The sequence below is a fragment of the Prorops nasuta genome, unplaced genomic scaffold, assembly GCF_024137725.1.
Source record: "Prorops nasuta isolate Cenicafe-Biocafe unplaced genomic scaffold, Cenicafe_Pnas_1.2 PNAS00045, whole genome shotgun sequence".
NCBI lineage: Eukaryota > Metazoa > Arthropoda > Insecta > Hymenoptera > Bethylidae > Prorops > Prorops nasuta.
Genome location: NW_027116842.1, coordinates 161966 through 189491, shown reverse-complemented (window position 1 = coordinate 189491; position 27526 = coordinate 161966). Strand labels below are relative to the sequence as shown.

Here is a 27526-nt window from a genome sequence, read left to right as displayed (position 1 = left end):
TGTGGGAAATAATAGTATGTACAACAGCAAATAAATTATAAATGCTCTTAATGCAACAAATAATATAACTTCATGATCAGTATTCAGTCATTAAATAATATTTATATAATTGTATATTAAATTATATATATATAAGCACATCGCCAGTTCGAACCAATCAAGATTTGCAATATGAAATTAAGTATATGATATACATTGAATATATTTTCATATTACTAATCTTAATGTAATATTTCAACAATGCTAAAATAATATTCACGATTGTAGTGAATATCATGCTTAAATCATTGTAAATATATTAACATGAAATATAGAGCTTCACAGTTTAATAACTCAACCAACAATTGTTTTTAACAAATGTACAAACAAAGGTTCAGGTGAACAGTAGTATTATGGGAGAGAATATATCAATCGAATATTAAAGGTAGAAGCTACTCGCAAAAAATTAATATCCATGCATTAATTTATTTTAAGCATGCAAGTATTATTTTTGGTTTATGGTTTTTTCAATTGACGAATTTTTAATGAATATTAATTTCAAATAACAATCAACAGAAATATTGCAATGGGTATACAAGACTCAACATCGGCCATTAACATTCAGACATTATTTATGCAACGCGTATTTCGCGGGTCATTATTATACAGGCTAGTGGAATATTACACATTTCAGTGAAATTAAGGACTTCGTACAATGGAAAATATAAGGTACAGAATATTAAAGAGAATATCATTGGTTGAATATAATTCCTTTTTATAATTGCGAGCAACGATATTCTTGCCTAATATTTTGTTCCGTACATCTTTTATTGTAGGGAGCCTTTTATGCTGCCATAAATTTAATTGTAGCATAGGTTGTGAAGTAAACAATTGATATAGAAAAGCGTCCTCACCGAGCGGACACCAGCCTTCGTGTTGTTCCGGCTTATTAGGATCGGGAATAGGCATTAAGAAAACTTTGAAAGGTGAACAACCAAGTTCAATATCCAATTGGGTCAAAGGCCATGCAGTACCGAATTATAATTTACATAAGATTGATAAAATATTTAACGTCAAATTAAAAGATAAAAAAAATATAGGAGCATTCGTCGGATTATTATAGGAGAATAGGACAGAGAGAAGGAAGGAGATAATTAAATCCATGTTAGTCCAGATTGATTCAGTTATGTCATACCTACTAATGTAATTACTAGCTGACGAACTATTCCAGAATTTTCATTTTAAACAATAAAAAAAAAACAACAACCGTAGTAAATACAAATTAAAAAAAGATCTTTCTGAGATTTTTATCGATACTCTGACAAAAATTTCTGGAATAGCCGTCTGTTTTTGTAGTATTCAAGACAGATTCCAATAAAATTAGTAAAAACAAACTAAGTATAGCTACTCGTTAATTAAGCAAACCAAAACAGCCGACACACATACTTATTCGTCATTATTAAGAGTTACGACGATTAATATGAGTTACAATATTATCCTTGCTACCTCAGGAGCTGAGATCATACACACAATATTCCAGTAAGTTATCAAAGTTATGTTTTCTTTTCTGACCCTCCCCCCTCCCTTGTATAATAGACGGTATTAGTGTCTGTTAATATGTACGTTCTTGTTAATGAAATTAGGTTTATAGCAAAATACTTCTATTGCTACGTCAGCAAAGCAAATGATTCTTATTAATGATTATTCGAACTTAAAATAACAAATGGCAATATGCTATATTAATCAAGTTTTTTAATAAATAATAAGGCAATAATGCCTTTAGAAGAAAAAAATATTGTTAATATATTTGCCTCTTTGAAGAGTATACTTCTTAGAAGAACTTAGTCGTTTGTCAATTATTTAAAATTTATAAATGTGAGCTCTGTCAATTTTATGTTATCATTATTAAATTTTAAACATTTGTATCTAAATGGTATAAATATAACGTCATATATTTTGAACACCTGGTCTAAAATGTATTACTAAATCAGAAGGCTCGGCCAAGTTATTAATTTTGACAATGATCTCGTATTTAATATAAATAAGTTAATTTCTTGCAAATTTAGGTAATACATTTCAACCAATGTGTTAATCATAATTTAATTTAATTATAAAATTAATGAATAAAAGAAGGTACTTACCGCGACAAGGATCATTCTTCAAAAGGAATTCGTCCAGGGCTACCCATCCACCACCTACACGCACCATAACCGTTGATCGTAAAATTCTGACGAGACGTAGTTTTTGGCTGTCACCAAACTAAGGTACGAATGAACAATATCAAAAAGTGATATAAATTTTAAAGGGTTTTTTAAGATATTAAATAAGTGTGTGTGCGTATTAATTTTACCCTATATTTTCCTTCGCCAACTTGGAATACTCTGAACTTCTGTCTACAAGTGCAAAGCATAACCAATCGTTTTACTTCGTCGTGAATCTTATCTGTGTCGTTATAAGTACGGCGTTCTTCCCAATCTGGTCGCAATGCGGCGATGAATTCTTTCCAATCGATCAATCCTTCGCCATGTCTGTCAAATAGATCAGCAACAGCGCCCATTTCCAAACGTGATGTTTCGAATTCTGAATGAAAATCAATTTATGAGTAAACACATTCAGCTAGAATCAACAACGATAAATATTTAAAATTGTACTAACTGGTATTCATAATTCCTTGAATAAAGTCATCACGTGGAATCAAGCCATCATTGTTCTTGTCCATTTTCCTGAACAGGTCTGTCAATCTTGATTTCTTATGGTTCATGAACTTCAAGAACTGCAAGGATATAAAAGAAAAGTCGTAAAAATAATCAATTATTAAAATGTTGAATTCGCTCAATGTACATACCCTCTTTCGCCAGTCTTCCCAGCTAAAGTTAGCCACTCGATCCAATTCCTGAATGTAATTGTATTTCTCTTGTAGACGACGCTGACGCTCCCATGCAAGCATCCAAACATTTCGCCATCTGTCCCATAGGAGCTTGACTCTTGGACTGCGGAATTCGGGCTCGGCACCCTTGCTACTCATTTTGAAGTAAAAAATATTTTATTAACCGTGTGATAATTAAATCAATATTAACGTAATTGGTTTTTCTTTAAATTACAATCCGGACAATAAATCTATACTAATTTTTACACTTTCAAATGAAATGCAAATCATCAATTCTAAGATCTTATTTTACTATAAAAGAACGATATATAAAAAGAGTACATTACGTACCTTCCTTTGGGAGGGAAGCGTGGACCGATGTGTGGCAACGAAAATTCAGGAGTTCTCTCGCGACTTGGGCTGGCTCGGCTAAACAAGAACATGCGTCACATCACTCAAACACTCTACTTAACTTCATATGCAAAAGGATGTCCTTTCTAAAGTGTTATTTAATAAATTTAAGTTAAATAAGGATTTAAGTGTAATGTTTAATATTTTATAAATAATCATATAGAATAATCAGTAGGTCAAAACCCATTGCTGAAATACCGTTATGTTTCTTTGAAATATAAAACTTTTATATAGCTTTTTTTTACTTTATTATAATAAATCTGAAAAAATAGAATAATTAAAGAAACGTTAATTTTGTAAAAACAGCTGACAATGAATTTTAAAAGCTTGAAAACACCCAATGAAATTAACGATGTTAAATCATATTTAAAATTAAAAATATATATTAGTAAAAATAAAAATATAAACTCTTAAGCATGTGCGAAAAAATATGCAAATGTATTCATGATTGTTCAGTTTTATAATGATTGTGAAATCTCGGATGTACGATTTCATTTAACACTGAATGAGCAAGTGATCGACACAAAACATGCGTAAGGAACAAAGTGCAAAGAAAAATATAATTACCTATCTCGACGAGACTGTGCCAAGTCCCTGCTGCCTTTAAAGCTGGATTAAAAGAAAGATATGAACGATGATTTTTTTGGACGTAATACTTTTGAATTAACGTTTAGAATAAATTATAACTTTTATGAAAATTTATTTTAGGAAATACTCATTCAAATATTCCTCAATGTTTTAAATGAAATCTTTTCTGGGGCTAACAACGTACCTTTGTTTACGAAGTGGAGGTGAGTCATATTCATTCTCATGGTACTGGTCCTTTCTGCAGTTTGTGAATTATTGTGCCATGCAAAAATAGACACATACAAAATGTAATAGGTGTAAATGCAAGCACAGTCGCAAAACGAATAAGTACGTGTGTAAATACAAAAACATTTCGACAAAAATGTTTAAGTGTAAAACAGAATATGACTAAGCACACATTATATGACAAACACAAAACAACAATTCATTAGATACAAGCAGATAATGTGCATGAATTAAGTTTTAAAATGCTTCAGTGGGATACCTCATACTGATATTACAGAGTGAAAGTCGAAAACGCGTGTCAACGTTACGGTTTTATATGGCAATTAATCTCAAAAACTTATAATGCCTGCATTTAAGAATATACTACCAGTACTCGCGCGCAGCATCATTTTATCTTTGTCAATTAACTAGTAGTAAGCGCAGATAGAACGATGATGCCAGTACTAGCAATAGACTCCCGAGCACGATCAATATAGTACTTGAGTGAAATCACCTGACTATTCATTGTAATAAAATATTCCGATTTTCAAAAAAGAAGTAATTAAATAATTTGTTTTATAACATAATTTTTTTCGCCTTTTTTCAAAAATCTGATTATTTATTAGAAAAGTCAATTCGTGACATCACTAAAATAATTAAATCATTTTGAAATCGTTTTTCAAATAATTACGTAAAGTTGAACCATGCGGTTTTGCTCTGTAATATACGTAAGAAGGATCCCGTTAATCTAATAAATGGAATAGAATTTGTTTTTTCATTTAAAGATGATAATCATGCATATACGTACACAAGTGCAGGTGATTTAGTCTTAGGTATTTTTCGTCCATCTTTGATAGGCTTAATTTGTCTTGCTTTGCAGACACGGTCCACTTCGTTCTGTCTTCGACTGGTGTTTTCCATGAATTCACGGTGATCCGCGATAAGCATTTCAAGCGTGGGGCGATCATCGGGTAAAGGTTCAGCTTCTAGCGCGATTAAAGTATTTTCCAAACCTTCCAGCCATGCCAATAATTCTTCCAAGAGATTATCCAAATCCTGAGAAAAATATTTTTATTTTATAAATTTAAAGAGAGTGCTAGCTTTGCATAAATGTTCGAATGTATGTATGTATGTATACCTGTAATCCTTGCATATGGCTCTCAAGCTTTTGATTTCGTTGATGAGCCCAAGTAGCAACTTCTTCCCATCTCGACTGTATGATAGTAATCCATTGTTTTATCACAACCGCACCATCAGGATGTGCTTTTCCAAGAATGCTATGGGCTAAATCTAGCGTATGATCTTTTTCAATTTCCTTTGCTTGCAATTCCCGAAGGAACTTCTCATGTTCGATCAACTGACTTCTGCTTTCTTGCTCGTCTTCGGGCAGTTGTCCGGCAAAACGTAATTTCATTTCGGCATCGCTCAACCATTCTAACAAAACATGAACTGCTTTATGTAGTCGCTCCGCATCACGAAGAGCCTCTTCCAATCTGGCTGTTTTACTGGAAGATAAACGTGTTACTGTATTCCAAAGGCTCTTCAATTCATTCAATTGAGATCTTATGGTCGAAGCATCCTCGATTGTAGCTTTGGATTCTAATTCCCGTCCAGTTTGCATAACAGATTCCATTTGTGATGCACGGGACTCCAAGTCCTTCTCGAATGTCTTGTGTTGTTCAACGAGATTTATTACCGTATCCAAATCTCCGTGCAATGGTCCTGTTTCAGCCAAGTACCTTTCGGTCTTCTCCAACCAATCCAATAAAGCTTGAATCGCATCTTTAAATTGACCTGAGAACAATAGAGCTTCTTCCAATTTACGTTGTCTGTCTATGCATTTTCCACAGACCGTTGTCCATTTGTTCTTTAATTCGCTTAATAACTCCTTTAACGCAGGTTCGTCAGTCTTTGGTGCTTTGTCCCTCAAGGCTTTACCGTTCTTCATGGTTGAGTCATACGTTCCCTGTTTAGCACTAAGAGCTTTCTGCACTTCTCTGTGTCTATTGAGTCGAGATTTTATCTTATCTGGATCATTGCCACCCAATCCGTCCGAAGCAAATTCATCAAGAGTCTTTTCAGCATCGTCCAACCAATTCATTAGATTTGACCAAGCGTCGTGGAACTCTCTGGCTTCCTTGTAACCGTGATCCAAAGCTCTAGTTCTTTCTGCTGATTTTGAAACCACACGCTCCCATCTGTGCTGTACGCTAACCAGTAAATTCTTGATAAGTATTACATCCTGCTTCTGTGAGAAATATTTCAATTGAGTTCCCTTCTTATCCAATTTAAGCATTGTTTCTCGATGTACACCAACATCCTTCTGGAATAGTTTATGCTCTTCTATTTGACTGAGTATTGTCTCCATGACTCTCGAAACGGGCTTAAGGTTGGTAAGTACCTTTTCTGCGTTGGTCAACCAATCGACAAATGCTTGCAACGCGTCGTGGAATTCAGTTGCTTCCTTCAAAGCTATTTCTAATTTAATCTTTTTATCACTCGCACGAGCAGTAACATTATCCCATCTTTGTTTCAAAGTCTTCAAGTTATGACTCAAGCCGCCAGCACTAGTCGTGTCCGCACGCTTCAGATATTCTTGACCTTGCTGCAAGACAGTCTCAACTTTTGGACGATTTTGTTCCAATTCATTGTACACTTCCATGAATCGCTCTAGTTGTTCAGACGCGGTCTCCGGAAGACCTCCGACAGGCTTCGAGCTCACAATCATATTATCCACGTCCCCAAGCCAAGAAAGTAGATCTTGGATTTCTGCGGTGAACGATTGTGCCTCGCGCAAAGCATCCTCCAATTCTCGTTGACGATCAGCCGCACGTTGAAGTAAATCACGCCAACGACGGTTCAAGGTACCCAATTTTTCTGCCGTTGTTGATGCCTCAGCGGTACCCTTGCCGTCTTCTATAAGTTGTCTTCCAGCATCGTTCAAAGTATCAACACTGGTCTGATGAGCTTGAATGTCATTTACGAGTACTTTTAATTTGGCCAATTCTACTTCAATCACTTGTGGATCTCCAGCTACTGGTTTCAAGTCATCCAAAGTACGGTCAGTCTTATCGATCCATACGAGCAATTCATCCAAAGCATGTTGGAATTGTCCCAAGCGGAGTAATGCATTTTCCAGAAGTCGTTGTCTCTCTACGACACCTCGCAACAGCCCATCCCACCTTCTGTTGACAGCTCCTAGTGGCTCCTTTATGGCAGCTGCTTGTTCCGATGAGGTGCGTTCAGTTAGCTCAGCCGCTTGCCTAAACAATAAAACTTTCTTGTTAAATTTGTCACAACACCATACATCGATCTTATGACGTTACAACATATGGATACCACACCTACGAGGCAAAGTAAGAATCCAGTCAGCTTAACTACAATACGATTGATTAAAAACAACTCAATATTAACTAACGCAGTTTCCTAACTGTATAATTCAAATATCTACATTAATTTGATTCTTCCTCCGAGAATGGTGGTTGATACGCTGTATATGACATGCGAATAAATAATGTAAATTGTGTGCGCAATACGTAAAAGTATTGATATATAATGCTGGATAATATAAATGTGTTAAATATAATTATTTCAGGATTATTAAACTAAGAGGGGATATAATTTTAACGTGGTCAAGCCATGCTCTAACTACCGATACGACACTGTGATTTGTTGACTTGCCTTGTGAGACTCCTAAGTTCAGGAACCGGCATAGAAAAAAAGTTAGTATTAGATTCAAATAATCTCAATTTTTTAAAGAAATACTACAAAGGGGACAATGCAATGCACTGAACTCTTTGTAATGCACATGATCATTAAAATTATAAAGGGGTATAAAAGAGTTGAAAATCTCCACCTGTTCAATGCCTCGACTTTCACCATATGCGGATCCACCTCTGCTTTAAAGTTCGCCAGTTGCCTGATCTGTTTCTTCACTTCGTCGATATCGCTACCCAATGGACCCATTTCGGCAAACTTGTCCTCGGCATCTTGGAGGAACTCCAGCAAGTTCTGTAATGTCTCGTGGAACTCCATGGCTTTCTCCATTGCATCAATAAGATTTTCCTCGCGTCTTGCATACAGAGCAGTTATATTGTCCCATGCTTGGTCCAAATCTTCAATGTGTTTCCTCACTTCTGGTTTATCAGGCTCACCACACAGGCCCATCAATTCGTGACCAGAGGCTCGTACTTGTTCAACATCCGGTTTGGTCTGATCAATCTCTTGTCTAATTTCCTGCAATGCTACTTGCTGCTGCTGGATAGCTGCAGGTTGTGCTGCGGGAGGTGCTTGACCCGCCAGAGCATCCTGCAATTCTCGAAGGGTGGCCATTACACCATTCAATTCTGACCAGAATCTCTCTGCAATTTGCAAAGTCTCGTCCAAAGTATGGCCACGTTCGGTGGTAGCTTTTTGTACATCGGTCCATAATTTATTAAGTTTATCCAATTTTCGTTTGATGTCTTTAACTGCAGGATCTGCTCTGTTTCCAGCCTTGCTTATAACGTCATCCGCAGCTTTCTTCACAGCTGCATAAGCTTCTGACCTCTGGGCAAGATCATCGGCTAAAGCAGCATTCTCCTCCATTTGATCGCGTAGGCGTGGAGGATGAGCACTGATAGGCTCAGCACCATTAACTTGGTCGGCTGTAGACGTTAAAGCGCGCAGCATTCCTTCGAGTTTGTCGGAGAATTGAGAGGATTCCTGCAAGGCTTGTTCAAGTGCTTGCTGACGTCCTCGCAATTCCGCTCTTAGTGCAGCATATCGAGCATTATCGTTATCCAAAATGTCCTGTACTTTGGCCCCCTCTTCTTCATTGCACAGTCTGATAAGAGCTTCTCCTGTTTTGTTCAGCTTCTCAACCAATGGTTTGTGCTCGTTAATGCTTTGCATCAGCATTTCGTTCTTGTCCTGCTGAGCTGCAATTAAGTCAGGTCGTAGAGCAGGCATTGGTAACATGGATATTTGATGTTCCGCCTCTTCCAGCCAGCTGACCAAGCCTGCATGCGTATCCCGAAGATGTTCCGCTAACGGAAGGGCTTGCTCCAAGGCTCCCAAACGATCAGTAGAGAGAGTAGAAACGATTTCCATTGTCTCGCGTAGATCTTCCATCTTATCACGGATCGTAGATGTATCTTCATGGTGTGTATTTTCTCGAATAACTTTCTTGGCTGTCGAGATAACATCTCTCACTCTTCCTTTCTGACTTGAAATGTCGTCATTAAGAGCTTTGTGTTCCTTAAGTTGTACTCTAATAATTTCGGGTTCACTGCTTGGTGGTTCTGCTTCGCGCAATTGGTTATCAACCTCTCTAAACCAATCCAACAGATCATCGATATCTCCGATGACCTCGAGGGATCGTTGCTTGCTAAGCTGTATTCTTTCAGCTTTACGCTGTATCTGTTCTGCGATTGCATCGAAACGTCTATTGTCCCTTGTAACAAGACCTTCTATCGTAGCTGCTCCTTCTCCTGGAGAAATCTGGCAAAGTTGTGGTCCCACTGTGTTAATCTTATCTAAAACAGGTCTGTACTCGGATATCTCCATTTCAAGTCTGATAATTTCTTCCTCTCGTGGCTCTGCTGACTGTAGTGCAGACTCAGCGCCCTGCATCCAGTCCATGAGGCGATTATGGTTGTCATGGAACTGTTGCACAAGAGGCAATGCTTCTTGCGCGTGTTTCAAAAGATCTGATCCACGTGTAACTAAATCGTTGAATCGTCGCTGCAAACTGTCCAATTTATCCTTTAATTGCAATGCTTCGTCGCTGGAAATATGTTTCATTAGCTCAAGACCCGATTCCGTTGTACTGTCCACTTCAGTTTGTCGTGTCGAGACCTCTTCCGTAAGATCGGCAAGATCATCCATTTGCTGTAATAGTTTTTCCGTATGTACAGCCAGCACTCGGTATTTTGACAACCTGTATTCCATTTCTTCCATCCATTTTTGAAGATCTTGATAAGTAAGAACAAGATGACGCAAGCCTTGCCTGGACCGTTGTAACAAATTACCAAGAGCTTCGGAGCGTTCTACCAATGAAGCATACCGGTTAGCAGCATCTTGAAGTTTGTCTGCTAAAGTAGCAGCTTCGTCTTCTCCAACAAGACTCATCAAGTGACTAGCGATCTCGGTGAGTTCGCTGAAATCTCGTTTCTTTGCAAGAATGTCATCGTGAAGCACATCATGCTCGGCTATGCGTTGTTGGATCTTCTCCTCGTCAGTTGGTACAAGCTCCATATCCTTAATATTCTTTTCTGTTTTGTCGAGCCAAATTGCCAGAGGTAATAATTTATCTTGGAACTGTTTGGCTACTGCCATTGCCTGTTCGAGCGCAGCCATTCTGTCTGCGGCACTCTCAGTCAGATTATCAAATCTGCCCATTAAATCTTTGAGTTGTTTTTCAATAGCCTTCCGCTCTTTAGCATCGGCACCAGCGGCAACCTCTTGTCCCATGTTATAAAGAGATGACATTGAATTTTGTCGATCCAAAAGCATTTTTTTCAAGAACTTTTGCTCTTGAAGCTGAGCTTTTACCACCTTATAGTCGGATGAAGGTGGTTTTTGGTTTGCCACCATATCTTCGGTGTCCGTTAGCCATTTCTCCAAGCCATCCAATGCTTCTTGGAATTTACCAGACTGCAAGAGTCCTACGTCCAGTCGTCTGTCACGCTCATTAAGCTGTAAAAATAAAATAAATCGTTAGCAATTGTTAAGAAAGTGAATAGATAAATGTAAAATTGGCATACCCTATCTTTCAAATCATTCCATCTTTCATTTAGTTTATCCAAGTCTCTTTCAATGTTGGATGTACTGACATCGCGTCCTGCAGTCTGAATTAATCCTTGTCCAAGTACATTACATTCTTCAACAGCATGCGCAATGGGCTCGATCTTGTTCAATTTGAGTGCTCTGAAATCTTCTTGCTGTGCTCTAATTGATTCAACTTCAGATCCTACTGGTTTAAACTTCTTGAATTGATCGTTAGCATCTGTGATATCGTCCAAGACATCGGCGTGCGCGTGGTAGAATTCTTGTAATTTGTTCAGTGTTGCGTTCAACTCATCGTCTCGGTTACGAGCGCGCTCGTCAAGTTTGCCGATTTGTCGTTTCAAATTATCTACTTGGTCCCTTGTAGCTACAGCATCAGCAGCAAAGCCGGAATCGACTAACCGCTCTGCACGAGTGTCAAGATCCGTTACTTCTTCGCAAAGTCTATTTACTTTGGTAATCAATTTACGGGTATCTTCAATCTGGCCTCTGACTACCTTAATTTCTCTTCCAGGTGCCTTCATTGAGTCTAATTCTTTTTCAAGAGAGTTTAAAGTCTGACTAATTGTCTTCAAATGATCGGTAAATTGTGCTACTGCTGTTGCTGCGCTTTGCAGTTCGCTACATCTGTCATCTAATTTAGCTTGTAGATCTTCAATACGATCCGTTACGTTATCCACTTCATCTTGCAAATGCGTAGCATCGACTCCTTGCTCACCAGCATTATTAACCAAATCATTGGCTTGTTGTCTTACACTCTGCAGCGGCTTTTTCAAACTGACGGTTTCTTCTCGTAAGTTCTTTAACAGACAATTGTCTTTGTAAGTTGAATACTACTTTATGTAATTCCTTACCAGGTGAAAAATACATTAATAAACTTTACCTTTATTCTGTCAAGAAGTTTTGGATCCTTTGCTGCACCTCCAAGGGCATCATGAGAAGCTAACTTATCTTCGCATCGTTGCAAAGCATGTTGCAAGTCTCGTAGATTTTCATTAAAGTCGGTAAGATGACGTGCCGTGTCTTCCAAAGATTGTGTCCTCTCCAATAAGTCTGTAATCGAATTACAGTATTATATTTTACGTTTTATTTATAAAATCTATTAACCAACACTTACCGTTGTTCAATTTATCCCATCTAGATTTCATAGCACTAAGCTCATTCTTAACAACATCTTTGTCAATATCGCAAGCACCAACGAATGTTTCTCCAAGTGTCTTGTTGTTTTCAAATTCACCCGAGCGCTTCCAAACCTCATTTCTGAACGCTGAAAGTTCCTTCAATTGTTTTTCAATATCCTTACGTTTGAAAGATGCTGGTTTTAGACTCTCCAATTTATCCTCAGCTTGACGAAGCCATGGCAAGAATAAGTCCTGAGCTCTATAATACTTTTTACAATGCTCAGCGCAAGTTTGCAATTTAGTATGTCTATCCAAAGTATCTTTTTTAAGTCTATCCCATTGTGACTGCATCTTATCCAGATCCCTCTGTAGAGAACGATTCTCTACCTTCTGTGAGCGTGCAAGTATGTCTCTTCCCTTGTTCAGCAGCATTATTACTTCATGCTCCTTGCCCATTACGTTTCGGTAAATTGGCTAAAATCAATGATATAATTAATAACAAAAATATTTAATAGACATCCAAGACAATTATTCTGATTGAAAATACTCATCTTACCTCGTGGTGATCCAATTGCTGCTGCAAGATTTCGCGATCGGCCGATACCAATAGTTTTTCAGACATATTTCCAAGCTCATCAGCAAGCCAGCCAAGAGTTCTACTGCAAGATGCTTCGAATTGCCTACCATCTCTCAAATTACCTTCAATCTCAGCTTTTCTGTGATCGAGTTTCTTTTGTAAATTATTGTACAACTTTCCAACAGCTGCAAGTTTTCCTTGAATTTCAGATCTGGATGCAGGGTCACTCAAAACCTCGCACAATTGTGCTCCTGATGCTTCAGCATCTGCCAATAATGGCCTTTGGCCTTCCAATTGCCTTTCCAAATTTTCAATCTTACGCAACTGTTCTTCCGGATCTTTATCAAGAGGTAGGTCATCCAAGTTATCGGAAATTGCTTGTAGAGCATCGCGAAGACGATTAAGACTAGCATCAAATTCACGACTAGTATCGACAGCGTCACCAAGACTTTGCGCACGTTCTTCTAGTCTGCTTAATTGGTCTGACCATCTTTCCAAAATATTATTAACTTTAGCGCTTATCTTTTGACCATCTGGAGAATCAACAGAAATGCTCGATACAATACTTTCTCCAACTTGAACCAAATGATCCAGCTGGGGTTGTTGCGTTCTGAATTCTTCACGAAGAACTTGCACTTGCTGTACTTGACTAGCAACCATTCTTGGATCCGAGGAAATAGGACCTAAAGCCCCTAACATCTTTTCTTTGGCCCCGAGCCATGAATTAAGACCTTCATAAGTATCATAAAAGTCCTTGATGTCTTCTAAGAAATGAATTCTGTTTTTACACTTGTCAGAAATGGATTTCCATCTACTAGCCACATCTTCCATTTCATCGTTAAGTCTATCAACTCCATCAGAATCCTTCTTACGTCTAACCAGATCACGCACTTGAGTACGAGTACTCTCCAATAGCGATTGCTTCTCGTACATCTCCTCAACGACAATTTTAATTTGTTTAACCGTCTTATCAGCTTCATCCTTAGACGCCGGGATGCTATCTTTAGGAAGCTGACGCTGGATCTGAAAGACGGTATAGTAACAGTGATTAAGCATTAGCTATATTAATGTTAAAAGCGAGCTCAAAGGCTTCTTTAAATTAATCTAATTTACCTTATCAAGGAATTGAGACAGTGTTTTCAGATTGTCAAGGTGTTTGCGCAATTCTTCCTTAAGGCTGTCCATTTCGGACTGTCTATCGGTTAATCTGACTCCAAGCAAACCATAACGATTATTAATTTCGGAAAGTTGTTGTTGAACCAGAGACAGTTCTTCCAAATGGAATCCATCTTGGCTGGAGCGGCGGCTACTGAATCCACTGCTACCACCTGGAGAGACCGGACTTTGAGCTGCGTAAGCTTTAGTGGGTGATGGTGAGCGACCGTCTTGTGACATACGACGTACTACAAAAAAAAAAGTATACAAAAATACTACGTGTAGGTCTCGTGTGTGATTGGGTAATGATGGTTGTTAGAAGCGGTTTTAAGCATTTATAGAGTTTTATTTATGAAATTTTTATTGTTAATGATAAGTTTAATATTAACCTGGTCTTTTTGTGGGGCTTGCACTACCTCGTCGTCTCGTTGGACTTTCTCCGCGTTCTTTCAACAAATTATCATACGCTATGCCAAGATCATTGACTTTATCCACCGTGTTCCCATAATCACGATATTCCTTTTGAATGGGTTTAATTTCCTCAATTTGGCGTTTTAGTTTGTCTAAATCAACAGCGACAGGTTCCAATCTCTGCACTTTGTTCTCGGTTCTGGTGAGCCAATCGATAACTTGATCGCGCAGCTTTTCATAAGCCGTTAACTGTTCAGCTCTAGATTTACTAATTCGTTGCTTTTCATCGAGCAAGTTGCTCAATTCCTTCCATTGCGATTCAAGAGATTTAATCTTGTCTCTAACTGGACCAGCATCCGTTATATCCTTTTTGGCAACTAAATTCTTTCCATTGCGTATAAGATCTTCAAAGTTACCACGTTGATCTTCGCGTTTATCTATCAATTGTGCCATTTTGCTCTCATATTCAGAAATATCAAGCTTCGTCAACTCTCTAGATTCTAAAATTTCGATCATGTGTGAGTACCAGGTATCGAATTTGGCTGTTTCAATAAGGAAATCATTAAGAGCTTGAGACACTTCATCGAGGAATTCACCACGGCGCAATGACTTGTCCATAAGTTTCTCGAATCTGCTTTGCACATCCTTCAGTTTGCTCTCAATACGCTTGGCAACGCGGGCATTGCTAGAGTTCATCAAGAGATCTTGAGCACTCAATGTAATAGCATCCATACTGGAGCGATGACTATCCAAATCAGCTTGCAAAAGTCGTTGTTCCCTTTGTTGATCCTCCAATCGGTCTTTCTGAAGGCTCGCTGGACGTTGTATGTTCCTATGTAATAAAAAAAAAACTCGTTAACTAAAGCACACATTATTCAAAGATTTAACGAATCAAAATTTTCAATAAAACTAACTTGAACTGTGCCTCGGCATTATTCAGCCATGCCACGAGACCATCCAATGCATCCTGTACACCTTGGCATTGCACCAATGCCGTGTCAAGTTCCTGACATTTTTCAGCCAAAGCGATGCTCAGTTGCCGGTATTTGTCTTCCAAATCTCTAACAGGTTCTTCCAATTGGTTCATTTCACCAGGAGTCAATTGCCCTTCGAGCGAACGCAGAAGAGCATCCAAGCTCGATTTAGCATTGTCGACGAGTCGGGCGTTTGCCAAAAACTCGTTATTAAGAGCCTTGGCTTTGTTCAGCTGATCTTCCACTTGTTTCGGTTCCGCAGCCACGGGTTCGGAAATAATTCTGTGTACCTTTGGCTCGACTTCCCTCAGCCATGACCTCGCCTTATCCAAGGACTCGTTGTAATCGCGTTGTCTTCCACCAACGCCAGATAATCGGTCGGACAAGTTATTCGCTCGGGAGAGCAAGTCCTTGTACTGAGCGGTAACTACAGATACTTCGCTGCGAACAGGAGAATCCTGGCTCGCTGTAGGCTCCAAATGTGATAATCTTTGTGGCAAGCTGACTCTGAAGTCATTGAGAACTTGCAGATATTCCTTGCTCTCATCAACGAATTTCTGAGCCGCCATGGTAATGAATCGTAAATCCGCTTGATGAGCGATAACATCACTGATAAAGTCGCGCGTACTGTCCGTACTGCTGCTCAATTTATTTAAATCGGACAATGAACGCTCTTTGTCCTCCAACGTGCGTCTGGCCTTGTCTAACCAAATTGAGAATGTAGACAATTCGCTCCTAAGTGATAGAAAAAAAAAATTAATTTTGATGTACGATTTAATTAGTACGTTAACGAATAATTAGCGAGCGTGTCTCATAATTTACATACTTAAATTTGGCCAATTCATCCCTTGCGCCGAGAAGACGTTTAACCAGTTTTTCCGTACGGTCGGATGCTCTGTCGAATCTTGTTTTCAAAGATCTACCGTTCTTTTCCAGGGTTGAGATTTCGTCGCTCGAAAGTACATCGCTGCCAGTTAAAACCACCTGGCGTATTTGATCGAGGCAAGATGAAATTGGTCGGCTATGAGACTCCAAATCATCCTTGATTTGCTATATAATTAGAAATATAAAAATTGAATTGTCTGCTCTATATGGATACGAATATGTGACGAGTGACTCTTTTGGATCATATAAATAAATTTATTACATACCTTCATTGTATTAATTTGATTTCTAAGCTCTTCGATGTCTTCTCTTACGGTATCCTGATTGGCTAATTTGTCTTCTATTTCTTCTATCCATTGCAGAAGTTTCGTGAGTGTTTCGTCGCACAATTTGTATTTCTCCTCGACCGCTTGCTACAAAATTCAAGGAAAGCATTTTACCTCTGCTATGTAATAAGATTAGGTGCAAAAAGAAAGGAAAATACTGCCATCTCACCAATTGGCAGCTTTCAAGTCAATATTAAGAAAATATATTAAGCTATAACATAACTCACGCATGCAAGCACAACCACACGCAACAAAACATACATAATTCCGCATAATAGATACAGTATTGAACGATAGCTTTAATTTATCTGCAAGGACTGCATATTGGTCGTATATGTTTTTTATATGCAGTTTAAAGCAAATGAAACTGTAACAAGCATTTTCTTCATCGAAAAATATCAAGCAAATAAATTAAAACGCACAATAATGATGACGATGTGACGACATGATGACATAAATATATATATATATATATATATATGTATAATATAAATATAAAATTATGACACAAACATAATATTTCAAGTAAATCCGTGAAAATGTTGCTAAACTTTAAAAAGTAAGAGAAAAGTAATTAAACCTGAAAAAGGAAAATATTAAAATTTATAAATATCATAATCAAATATGAAGTATTTACAAAACGCTGGATTAAAAGGAATTAAAATTAAGTAATTAAGTTGAAAGAATAAAAATTTACATAGCAAATAATATCGATTAAACATACGCGTGTATGTGTAATTATACCTATTACGTTTTAAGTTTATACGATTCAACTAAAATGGTTAGCTCTATATATTAATAGCCATTTTATGCAGCTTGAAAATCAAAAAATTAATTCGTAATGCAAGTTTCGATGGATAAACTTGCCTAATTTCGATACGATGTAATGAAGTAAATTAAAATATTCAACAAAGTTTTAACAATGATAAATTAAATAAGTGACTTTCCCTACAAGGATGAGTCCTACTAATTTGGCCTTAATTTCAGTTTTTTAACATAATTATTATTACTAACAACCAAACAAAACGCAAACCATTTAATTTTTACGTATCTCATTGCTCATGATCAGTTAATGAAAGATTAAGTTAATAAAGAGTTACAAAACGAGCATCTGCCATGAACAATGAGATCAGTAATTTTCATTAAAGATAATTATTACTAAATTAATAAAAGGCCGAATTAGCGCTGCTGATGCGATTTAACGATTTCAGAGTAATGAAATTATACCAATGTGGTGTATAAATTAAGCATGACGCAACGGTCATTTAATACACCCGTCTGTTTTAAAAGGCTCAATGGGTATACGGCAAAGGTTAGTCAATGAGGAGTATAATATACCTTTCGTTAGATCAACGATTAATGACAACAAGCATGAATACCAGTTATGTAACATGGACACTCGGTAAAACGATATACAGAAACTTTGAAAAAGCGAGCATTCGAATGAAGAATGATATGGTATGGGATGGTATTTTTCGCTCCACGTGAATAATATTTGTGTGATAGTATATGAAAAATAATAATCGAACCAACTGGCATGACATACGTGGTCTATTAAGGTCCACTGACCACCCCACGTTAGCGATTATTTATATTTATTACGACGTTTGTAAGGTCCATGCAGGACCATGCTCCACCAAAAGCTTCACCAGTATAAATTTCGAGAATAATTGTTATTATCTAGTACAGCAATAAACTAGACCAGAAGTCTATTGCAATATTAATTAAATAGATAAAAAAATTAAAGCAAAAGTGTGCATTAATCCATAACCTCTAGCAAGCTATATTAGATAGAAAAAAGGGGATAACACTTGGAGTGACTTACCCTAGCTTCTGCTGCGAGAATATAGCCCCGTTCCAAAGCCTTCGTGAAGTCGATATTTTTTTCTTGTGACTCTTCAACAAACCTTCCCCCTACAGAATCTACACGACCACTACTCATAGCTTCTACCAAACTTACAATGCTACCGTTATTCGGATCTTTAATTACGGTAGTGGACGGATCTACCAAGCCCGATTCTATTGCGTCCGTTAATGTTAGTTGCTTGCGATCTAATACGGACGTCGTTACTAGGAATGGATCGTTGAAACCACCTGTAGTTGGATTATACAGTCCAAATTGCAACGTTTCGATGAACGACAATCCTCTCTTCGGGGTCAATAGTAAACCAATTTCCAACGCCTTGGGCAAAGCATACAGTTTGGAGGACTCCGTGTCCAAAACACTACCCTTTTCGGAATCCATCAAGCCCCTTCTGAAAGCTTCGGGGAGTTTCACCAATTTCTTTTTCTGCCAATCTTTCACCAAAGCAGAATCCGAATCGACAATACCGAGAGCAACGGCTTCCTTCAACGTATACATCTCATTGTTCGCAGGGTCTAGAAGCTTCCCGGTCTCCAAAGATAGGAGCCCATTTTCTAACGCACAGTCGAAGGAGAGAGGTTCGACAAGGAATATATTGACGTCGTTGAAGCGTACGAATCTCAAGGCCGTTTTACCAGGCTGAGACTCCATGGACCCTCTGCTGGATGGGTCGATTACACCGTCATCCAAAGCTTTCGCGACAGTGATAAATCTACCCGACGCAGGACTCTTTAGAACCGCCGAGTTTGGATTCAGAAGCCCGTATCGGATGGCTTCTTCGATGCTGCATTCCCTGATAACTCTATTCGTTTCATCAGCTTTCCGATCTAACGAGGGACGACGCGCAGAGCTCTGCGTTAATGCCTTCTCTAAATTAACTAGAAGACCACGCTGCAAAGCCACGTCGATGCTGTAGGAGCGCTTAGTTTTTCCATCGAGAATCTTCCCTTTGGCAACATCTATAGTCTTGTCCGCAATCCCTTCCTCCAACCTCCTGATCTGTCCCGTGGTCGTATCTTTCAAAGCCGTGGTGTCCGGATCGATTAAACCAGAGTTCAAGGCTTGCAGCAAATCGAGGGATTCGTTGGCCAAAGGATCGACAAATTTCCCACTTCCGGCTGAATACAATGCACACTTCACAGCTTCGTCTATGGACAGTGGCTGCTCGTTAGGCACGATATAGCCCTTCTTCCTGGCTTCTTGCAAATTCAATAGAGCACCAGTCTCGGCAATGCTGTATGTCCCGCGAATATCGTCGACGATTCCTTGAGAAACAGCCTCCGATAGTGGAATGTACTTGTCGGTTTTGGTGTCCTTAACGATCGATGCGAGGGGATTTATCAGCTGCACTTGGCACGCTTCAGCCAAGGTCAGCTTCTTATTGTTATTTGGATTTATCAAACTTCCGGTTGGTACGTCGTGCATATTCATCAGTAACGCGTCGTACAAACTGAAACCCATGCTTTCGATATCTATGATCAAGCCATGCTGCAAGGCTGATGTTAACGAAACCGAGCAATTAGCACCGGGCTCCTTAAACATTCCGGAACGTCTATCGATAACGCCTGCTCGACAAGTTTCGGCCAAAGATAACAAACGTTCTGCCTTCTTGTCCCAATAACACGCCAGTACTGGAGAAATTATACATTTTCTCATAGCTTCGTGCAACGTCACTGCTCTTCCGCTGGTTGGATCCGTTATTCTTCCGGTTTTATCATCGTACAAACCTTGATGAATAGCACGCTGCACCGATACCGGTGCCTTATTGTCGATTATCAAACCAAGATCGTAGGCTTCTTTCAACGGGACGTCGATGTTTCCTCTGCTGTAATCCTTAACGAATCCAGTGGTTCCATTGATCTGATTGGTTTCGATCGCCTCGAGAAGAGTGATGGCTTTCCAGAAGCCAGTTCTCGAATCTTTCACCGTTACCGAGTCGGCGTCTATCAAGTTTCGTTCAATAGCTTGCTGCAGTGTCAAATTGGCACCAGATTGTGGATCTAAAAATTTGTTTGTTTTCGGATCGAGAATGCCCTTGGTCACGGCTTCGCTGAAACTCATGGGTCTTCGAGCCTCGAGAAGAAGCCCGTGCTCCAATGCCTCTTGGAAATCAACCGATCGTCCTTTTTCAGTCGTTATCGTTCCAGATTTCGGGTCAACGATAGATTCCTCGATAGCTTTGCTGAAAGTAATAACGTCTCCACTGGCATCGCGTACAATGGCGGTTGAAGGGTCGATGACTCCCTTCTTAATCGCCCTATCAGTGGCGAGCTTCTCCTGGCTCTCGGGAATTGTAAATTGGCCTGTTTTTGGATCGTAGAAGCCCTTGATGATGGCTTCGGGAAGAGATATCTTGCGTTTGGCCGGTAGTATGAGACCCCGCTCCAACGCGTCTGTTAAAGATAATGGTGTGCCACTCGAAGAATCCAGTGCGGTACCACTTTTCGGATTTATCAGACCAAGCTTGATAGCTTCGCTCAGACTTATTATATCGCTGTTCTTCGGATCCTTCACGGAAGGACTATCTTGACTAATCAAACCGGACGTAATTGCGTCTTCCAGTGTAACCTTTTTACCATCTATGCTGAATTTACCGGTCTCTGGGTCATATGCCTGATGGGCCAATGCCTCTGGCAGAGTCCACGGTTTCACAGTGCTCAAAATGTAACCCTTCTCTAACGCAACGTCTAACGTCATGTCGTGGGGATAAAGTAGAATACCCTTGTCTAAATCAATTAAATTTATCTGTTGCGCTTCATGCAGAGGCACAACCTGTTCCTTTCTGTCATCCTTCAACATTATCATTCTTCCATCGATAAAGCCACTGGCCAAACCTTTCCTCAAGGTTACTTCCTCGCCACTCATTGGATTTAAGGTGAGACCGGTTCTTGGCGAATAATATTCTTGAACAATTACGTCGATCAAAGATGGAACGAATGGTGCAGTAACAATTAAACCTCGGTCAATAGCTGTGTCCACGGGGATGTCGTTGCCTGCCTTCGTATCGCGAATACGACCCGTACTTGGATCAACGATTTTTACAGTGAGCGCATCTTCCAAAGATATGTACGATCCTGCTTTCGTATCCTTGCATTCTGTGATGAACGCATCGACGATTCCTCGACGAACACCTTCCTCCAAATCGATATCTTGCTTAGTTAGAGGATCTTGAATTTTTCCAGTGTCAGCGTTATACATGTTTCTCGTTACAATTGCTTCGAGGGAAATAGGCTTACGCGCTCCAGGTACAATAAGACCCTTGGAGAAAGCTGATTTAATGTCAATTTCTGTTTTAGTCTCGGTATTGATGATTACACCTCGATCAAGATCGACCATACCAGATTCCAACGCTTCGGACAAGGGAACAACTTCGTCATTGACAGGATTGCGGATTCCTAGCGAGTCTGCATCGATCATTCCCTCATTCACAGCATCGGCCAATGTCAGATGTTGGCCGGATCTCGGGTCATGGAAGCTCGCGTTAGACGGATCGCAAGCTCCAATCGCCACAGCTTCCTCCAAAGTTAAGGGACGATCTTCGTCGTCTTCCGAAACAATAGATGACTTTTGAATGATGAAATCCTGCTGAATCGCTACGAAGAACGGAATTTTCTTGCCAGTCTTTGGGTCTACCATGTTGCCCATATTTCTATCTAGGAGAGGCTTGGAAATTGCTTCTCTCAACGTTACAAAACTCACTGGCTTGGCAGGTAAATTTTTAACCAAAACATTATCTGGATCCAATATCTCCAGGTCCAATACGTACTCTTGAAAAGAAACTACATTACCAGTCTCTGGATCAAGAAATTTATCTTTGCTCAAATCAAATGCTCCATGCTCGGCTAGGAATCGAGGCGTTAACTCCTTTGAAACAGTCACGCTAAATCTTGGCTTTTTGGTAACGATATTAATCTTTTCTTCGGTCAATTGAGAGCTTTCACGAATATTATGAAATTCTTCGTCTGGACGGTGAGCAAATTGCAGTGGAGTTTGTTCTAATATTTTGGAACTCGTCTGTTCGACTGTAGGTAACGTCGTCGCAGCAATGGTCGAGGGCTCGATCGCAGTGGAACTGCTCGATACTTTCTTCTCAGCAACTTTACTTTTAATCGAGTCGACTACTAATTTGCCCGCTAATACAGGAGCCGCGACCACAGCTAAAAGACCCAATTTGGCAGCGTCGGCAAGGTTCATGGAGTCGCCTTGTTTTTGTTTAATTCTACCTGTTTTCGAATCGAGCAAACCTTTCTCTATCGCCTCTTTCGTAGTAATTGATTCTCCCTTTTGCACGTCGTACAACAAAGAATCTGGCTCTACGAGACCAACTTCCATTGCTTCTGTGAGGTTGTAGGACTGATTGGTGTCGGGGTCTTTAAAACTCTGGGTTTCTTCGTCATAAAACTGTTCAACCGCCTCTAAAACGGTGAAGCTGTTGTTGGCCGATTGTTTGGCAGGACTGGAGGAAGAATCGTTTTGCGAATATGTATCGAGGATTCCAACTTGAACGGCCCTAGCGATCGGCATTATAGTACCCGTATGAGGATCCGTATAGGTTCCTGCTCCGATATCGACCAGACCTTTCTCAACAGCGTCGTTAAACGTTACTTTGATGTCTCTAGTCGTGTATTCCTCTCTATGCTCGCTCTCATCCCTGACCAAACCGAGCTCTCGAGCACCATCCATCGACAGAATCTCTCCGGTATGAATGTTTTGCACCTGTAATGCATTCAAAAGAACGTAACCGGGTGATATCACAATGGTTTTCGTTGTAGTAGTGTGATAGGATGTAACTGTTTGAGTGACCGCTGGTAAGATCTCGTCTCCTTGTGGTTTAGATTTAATGATGAGTAGCCCGGACTCTACGGCTTCCAAAATCGGTACCGGCGTGCCAGTGGTTGGATGCACGAACACACCTTTCTCTTTATCGATGAGTCCTGACTCGAGGGCTTTGGTTACTTCGATACCATCGGGCGATGCTGGATACGGTAACGACATAATAAAATCTTCGTTGATCGCATCCTTCAGAGACAAGGTCTCTCCCGTAATTGGATGTCGGATTTGTTTCTTGCACGGGTCAATCAAACCACGCTGCAGAGCGACTGGGAATGTCATGCCAGCTGGTGGAATCACAGCTGGCCCTACCACCTCCTTCGAATCAAAAATATGGCTCTCCACTGCCTTAGCGAGGCTGACACTGTCCCCTTGGATCTTCACGAGCAGCTTCTCGGCGTCTATTAAATCTTTGGCAATCGCAGCTTCCAAGGTCACATGTTCATCGGAGAACGACAATTTGGAAAGTGGATCGACTATTTCGCACACTATAGCTTCGCTAAGCGTCAGATGCGCTCCTGTTTCAGGATGAATAACTTTTCCTTCTTTAGGATCGATCAATCCCTGTTTATAGAGACCAGGGACCGAGAGACTCTTGGCCAATGGTACTAGCATATCAGCATTATTCGGATCTAAGATTCCACGATCCATGGCTTCTTTAATACTGAGGATATCCCCCCTTTGGGGATCAACGATCTTACCCTTTTCTCCGTCGATCCTGTTCTTCTCGATGGCTTCCGACAATGTATTGTATTCCTTGCTGTCGCTACATATCTCTTTCTCAATGGTGCTCGCAGTCTCCGCGTCTATCAGACCACTCTGCAAAGCCTCTTTCGCCTTCACTATTCTTTTCCTAAGTTTTTGCAGTACTATCATCGGTTTCGCTTCTTTCTCGGGACTCATCAAGATTGATTTGGCTTGACCTATCGTCACCGTGAATTTGGGCTCTGTTGTGACGCGAGCTCTGGTCCGTTCAGCCAACGACGGGCCAGCGTCGTCAGTCTCATCCGGAGTTTGCAGTGGTGAGACGATCTTGATCCTTGGATCCGAGGATGCAACCAGTTCGTGTATACTCGAGGGTGTCACGATTCCTTTCGCGATTGCTTCATCCACGGAAATGTCCTTGTCAGTTTCAGGATCCTTCACTAGAATTGTTCTTGCAACTATTTCAGATGACTTGGATGGTTTCTCGGGTGTAATCAGTCCACGTTCGATAGCTACTTCTCGAGGGATTCTCTCGCCAGTGGCAGGATCCTCGACCATGGCTCTCTTAACGGCTTCCACGGCAGCCGCAGCGGCTACCAAGGGTGCCCCGATTACCGTTATCAATCCAAGTTTGGCTGCGTCGGTAAACTGCAGTTTTCCACCGCTACTCTTCCTGTAGACTCCTGTCTCCTCATCGACGATGCCTCGTTTGATAGCCTCGCGCAAATTCAGCGACTCGCCCGTGTCTGAATCCTTCACTATAATTCTGTCATCCTGCAAGATATTCTTATTCAATGCCCCGAAAAGATCAGTGGACTTTCCAGTCTTGGTAGAAATTACTATCGCTGTGGGAGGATCGTAAATAACCCCTTGCGAGACCTGTACAGGATCCTGCATGTTGAGCTCCTCGGATGGCACGATTTCGGTCTGCTTGGCTGGGTCGCCAGAATCCGTTATCTCGACTTTGTCAGGTTTTCCCGTGACTTTGGTTATCCGTAGAAGCCGCTGATTTGTATTCTCCATAGGAGTCAAATTATCTTCCAGAATCACCAGACCTTTCGCAATGGCTTCTTCCATGGATACTTTACGAGCATCGATATAATGACCGGTAGAGTCTAAAATATTTTTGTCCAAACTCCTTAATATAGAAATTTGTCTACCATTATTGGGATCTATGACTAAAGCAGAATTGGGATTGATTATTTGTAATTTCACGCACTCCTCGAAGGAGACCAATCTGTCCGTACCTGGAATGATAAATAGACCAGTCGAAGGGTCAAAAAATCTTTGCTCTATAGCTTCGGAAAGGGCCCATCCATCCGTTGGTAATTCGAACACCCGTTTCTCCGTCGACGCTAGTTGAAAATTGACGAATGTTTCGTTTACCGATGGCGAGTCGAGGTCGGGCGAAGAGTCGGTTGGCTCCTCTTCCCTCAACGGTGACGAGCTACTCGACTTGGAGGTAAGAATGGATCTAGAGGTGCTGGTCAATTTAATCGGTGACAGCGAACTGTCTCTGTCCGAGGACCAATCGGAGGTAGCGGACGATGGCGTAATTGACGTAGTGGCGATCATAGTTTTAGGAGGAGACGATGATCCGTCGTTAGAAATGGACACATCTTTGGTTATAATGGTTGTCGTACTTCCAACGGCTGTGGGAAGATTCACAGTGAGACCGCGATTGGTCATATCGTCCACGTCCGCTATCACTGTGCTTTCGAACGTCATTTGTTTAGCCGGAACATCCCGTGTCTTGTTCGAAGGTTTCTCAATCGGACTCCTGGGATCCTCCAATAGAGTCGACTCGATAGCTTCGTCAATGCTCATGGTTCGTCCTGTTTCAGGATCGGTAAATTCATACCTATGAGTATCGATCGAGCCATTGTTTAAGGCCTCGGCGTAAGAAAACTTGAAATTCCTAGTTACAGTTTCCCCAGTCTCCAGAAGCGTTACATACTTCTTTATTGTCTTCGTGACCGTCTGCGTTGTAACGGAAATATTTAATAGACTAGTGAGTAAAGCAGCACCATCCGGAGTTATCAAACCGCGTTTGATAGCTTCTTCTAAAGGCACTATCCTCTTGGTTCGGGGATCCAACAACTGACCCGATTTTGGATCCAACAGATTTAATAATACTGCTTCTAGTACGCTAATCTCGCGACCCTTCTCGGTTACACCGATACCGCGATTCAACATCTCGAGCACCTCGGGTCTAACGTATCCCTGCTCCTCCGCTTCCTTCAGCGACAAAGTCTTTCCACTCTTTAAATCTACGACAAAAGCTCCGCCCGACTTGGGACTGATCAGTCCCTTCAACAAGGCAGCATTCAGACTGACGTATTCCCCCGAGATCGGATCTTTGAACGCATCGATGTCGAAGATTGTTTTCTGCGCTACCGACGTGATCAGTCCTCTATCGACGGCTTCCGGTATAGTGAGCTCCTCGCCTCTCAAACCATCCCTGTACACGCCTCGAGGCAATACAATGCCCCTCGCTAGAGCATCGGAGAGCGTAACCAGCTCCTCCGTCTTTGTATCCGTGACGGATCTGATGTTTTCAGAGTCCAGCACACCTCTCGATATGGCTTCCAGTATACTTATTTTGCTCCTGTGCGCCGGACTAGCCACTCGACCCTTATCGTCGATAATCTCCAAGTCGCAACAGTCTTTCAGAGTCATCGGTTTCACCAGCAGTTTTCTACGCCTCGCTTCCTTCAACGGCAATTTCTCCATGGACAGGCCGTGCATGTACTTGCCAGTTTTTGGATTCAGTATACCCTGATTCAAGGCCTCGGCCACGGTGATCTTAACGTCGTTCCTAGTGTCTACGATTTCCTTGATGCTCGAATCAATGACTCCCTTGTCTACCGCCTCGTCTATGGGGAAAGTTTGACCGGAAATCCTATCGACAATCCTACCGGCTCTGTCATCGAAAAGACCCTGGGAAACGGCGTCTGACAGAGCCAACGCACTCCTCTTAACCTTGACCGTAACATCGACCTTGACGAGGTAACCCCGGGAATAGGCCTCCTCGATGGAGATCCTCTCGCCACTCTCGGTAACGACCTGACCAGTGACCGGGTCCAGGAGGCCTTCGGTCATCGCATCCGCAACGCTAATCCCTGAAGTGCTTACTGTCGAAGATTTTACCTTGACCCTATCGTCGCCCCTCTCGGCGTCGCACAGTTCCCTCTGAATAACCTCTAGGAGAGACAATCGACGACCACCCTCAACGACTCCGCAGGGACCTAACAACTGAGCGGCCAGATCGGCATCGATCAGGTTGAGTCGCGCCGCTTCCTCGATCGTCGCGTAACTCGTCAAGTCCTTGGACGTTGCTATTCTACCATTCCTAACGTCGAGGACCCTGAGGAATATCGCCTCGCCTACCGACAACATTTCACCGGTAGCAGGGTGAACGATACCCTTGGCCTCGATCACGTTCTCGGTACCGACGCCACCCTCCAACTTGTGCACGCGCTTCAGACTCTTAATCTCGCTAAACTGCATGCTGCTACCGGTGCCACGATCAGGCGTGTCCGTCTCCCCGTTAGTGCCGAGGAGACCACCCTGCCTGTTATAGCCACGCTTCAGGGGCGAAGACTCCCTCGAAGAGACCCGTTGCACTTGGTTAGAGATGATGGTCTCCGTCGTTTCATGACGCTCCGATGTATATCTACGAATATATACATCTTTTATTTCACTTTTGCTCAAGGTCAACGATAAAACAAATACACACAACACCCGAACTCTCCCTTTTCTCCGTCCATGTTCGTATACTACTGAAATCCTCTCTTTTCTCTAATTGCTCGTCGAATCTCGCGATTCGGTGATTTCGAATGAACAATTTGATCGTGAACGC

The 27526-nt window shown here is 40.9% G+C and overlaps 1 protein-coding gene across 1 annotated transcript in view; it reads right to left on the bottom strand.

Moving 5' to 3' along the window:
• The window catches only part of shot (dystonin-like protein short stop), an 82629-nt gene that overhangs the window by 6134 nt on the left and 48969 nt on the right, over positions 1–27526 (bottom strand). Inside the window, exons 17-37 of the mRNA XM_066744474.1 lie at positions 18091–27340; positions 16206–16352; positions 15881–16104; positions 14995–15789; positions 14059–14912; positions 13628–13917; positions 12494–13537; positions 11934–12411; positions 11700–11869; positions 10795–11616; positions 7905–10726; positions 7730–7741; positions 5187–7311; positions 4857–5104; positions 4029–4082; positions 3824–3865; positions 3197–3274; positions 2825–2996; positions 2635–2752; positions 2330–2559; positions 2121–2238 (exon numbers count right to left, since the gene is read on the bottom strand). Of these exons, the coding sequence (XP_066600571.1) occupies positions 2121–2238; positions 2330–2559; positions 2635–2752; positions 2825–2996; positions 3197–3274; positions 3824–3865; positions 4029–4082; positions 4857–5104; positions 5187–7311; positions 7730–7741; positions 7905–10726; positions 10795–11616; positions 11700–11869; positions 11934–12411; positions 12494–13537; positions 13628–13917; positions 14059–14912; positions 14995–15789; positions 15881–16104; positions 16206–16352; positions 18091–27340 (20093 nt within the window). The remainder of the gene's footprint in view (positions 1–2120; positions 2239–2329; positions 2560–2634; positions 2753–2824; positions 2997–3196; positions 3275–3823; positions 3866–4028; positions 4083–4856; positions 5105–5186; positions 7312–7729; positions 7742–7904; positions 10727–10794; positions 11617–11699; positions 11870–11933; positions 12412–12493; positions 13538–13627; positions 13918–14058; positions 14913–14994; positions 15790–15880; positions 16105–16205; positions 16353–18090; positions 27341–27526) is intronic.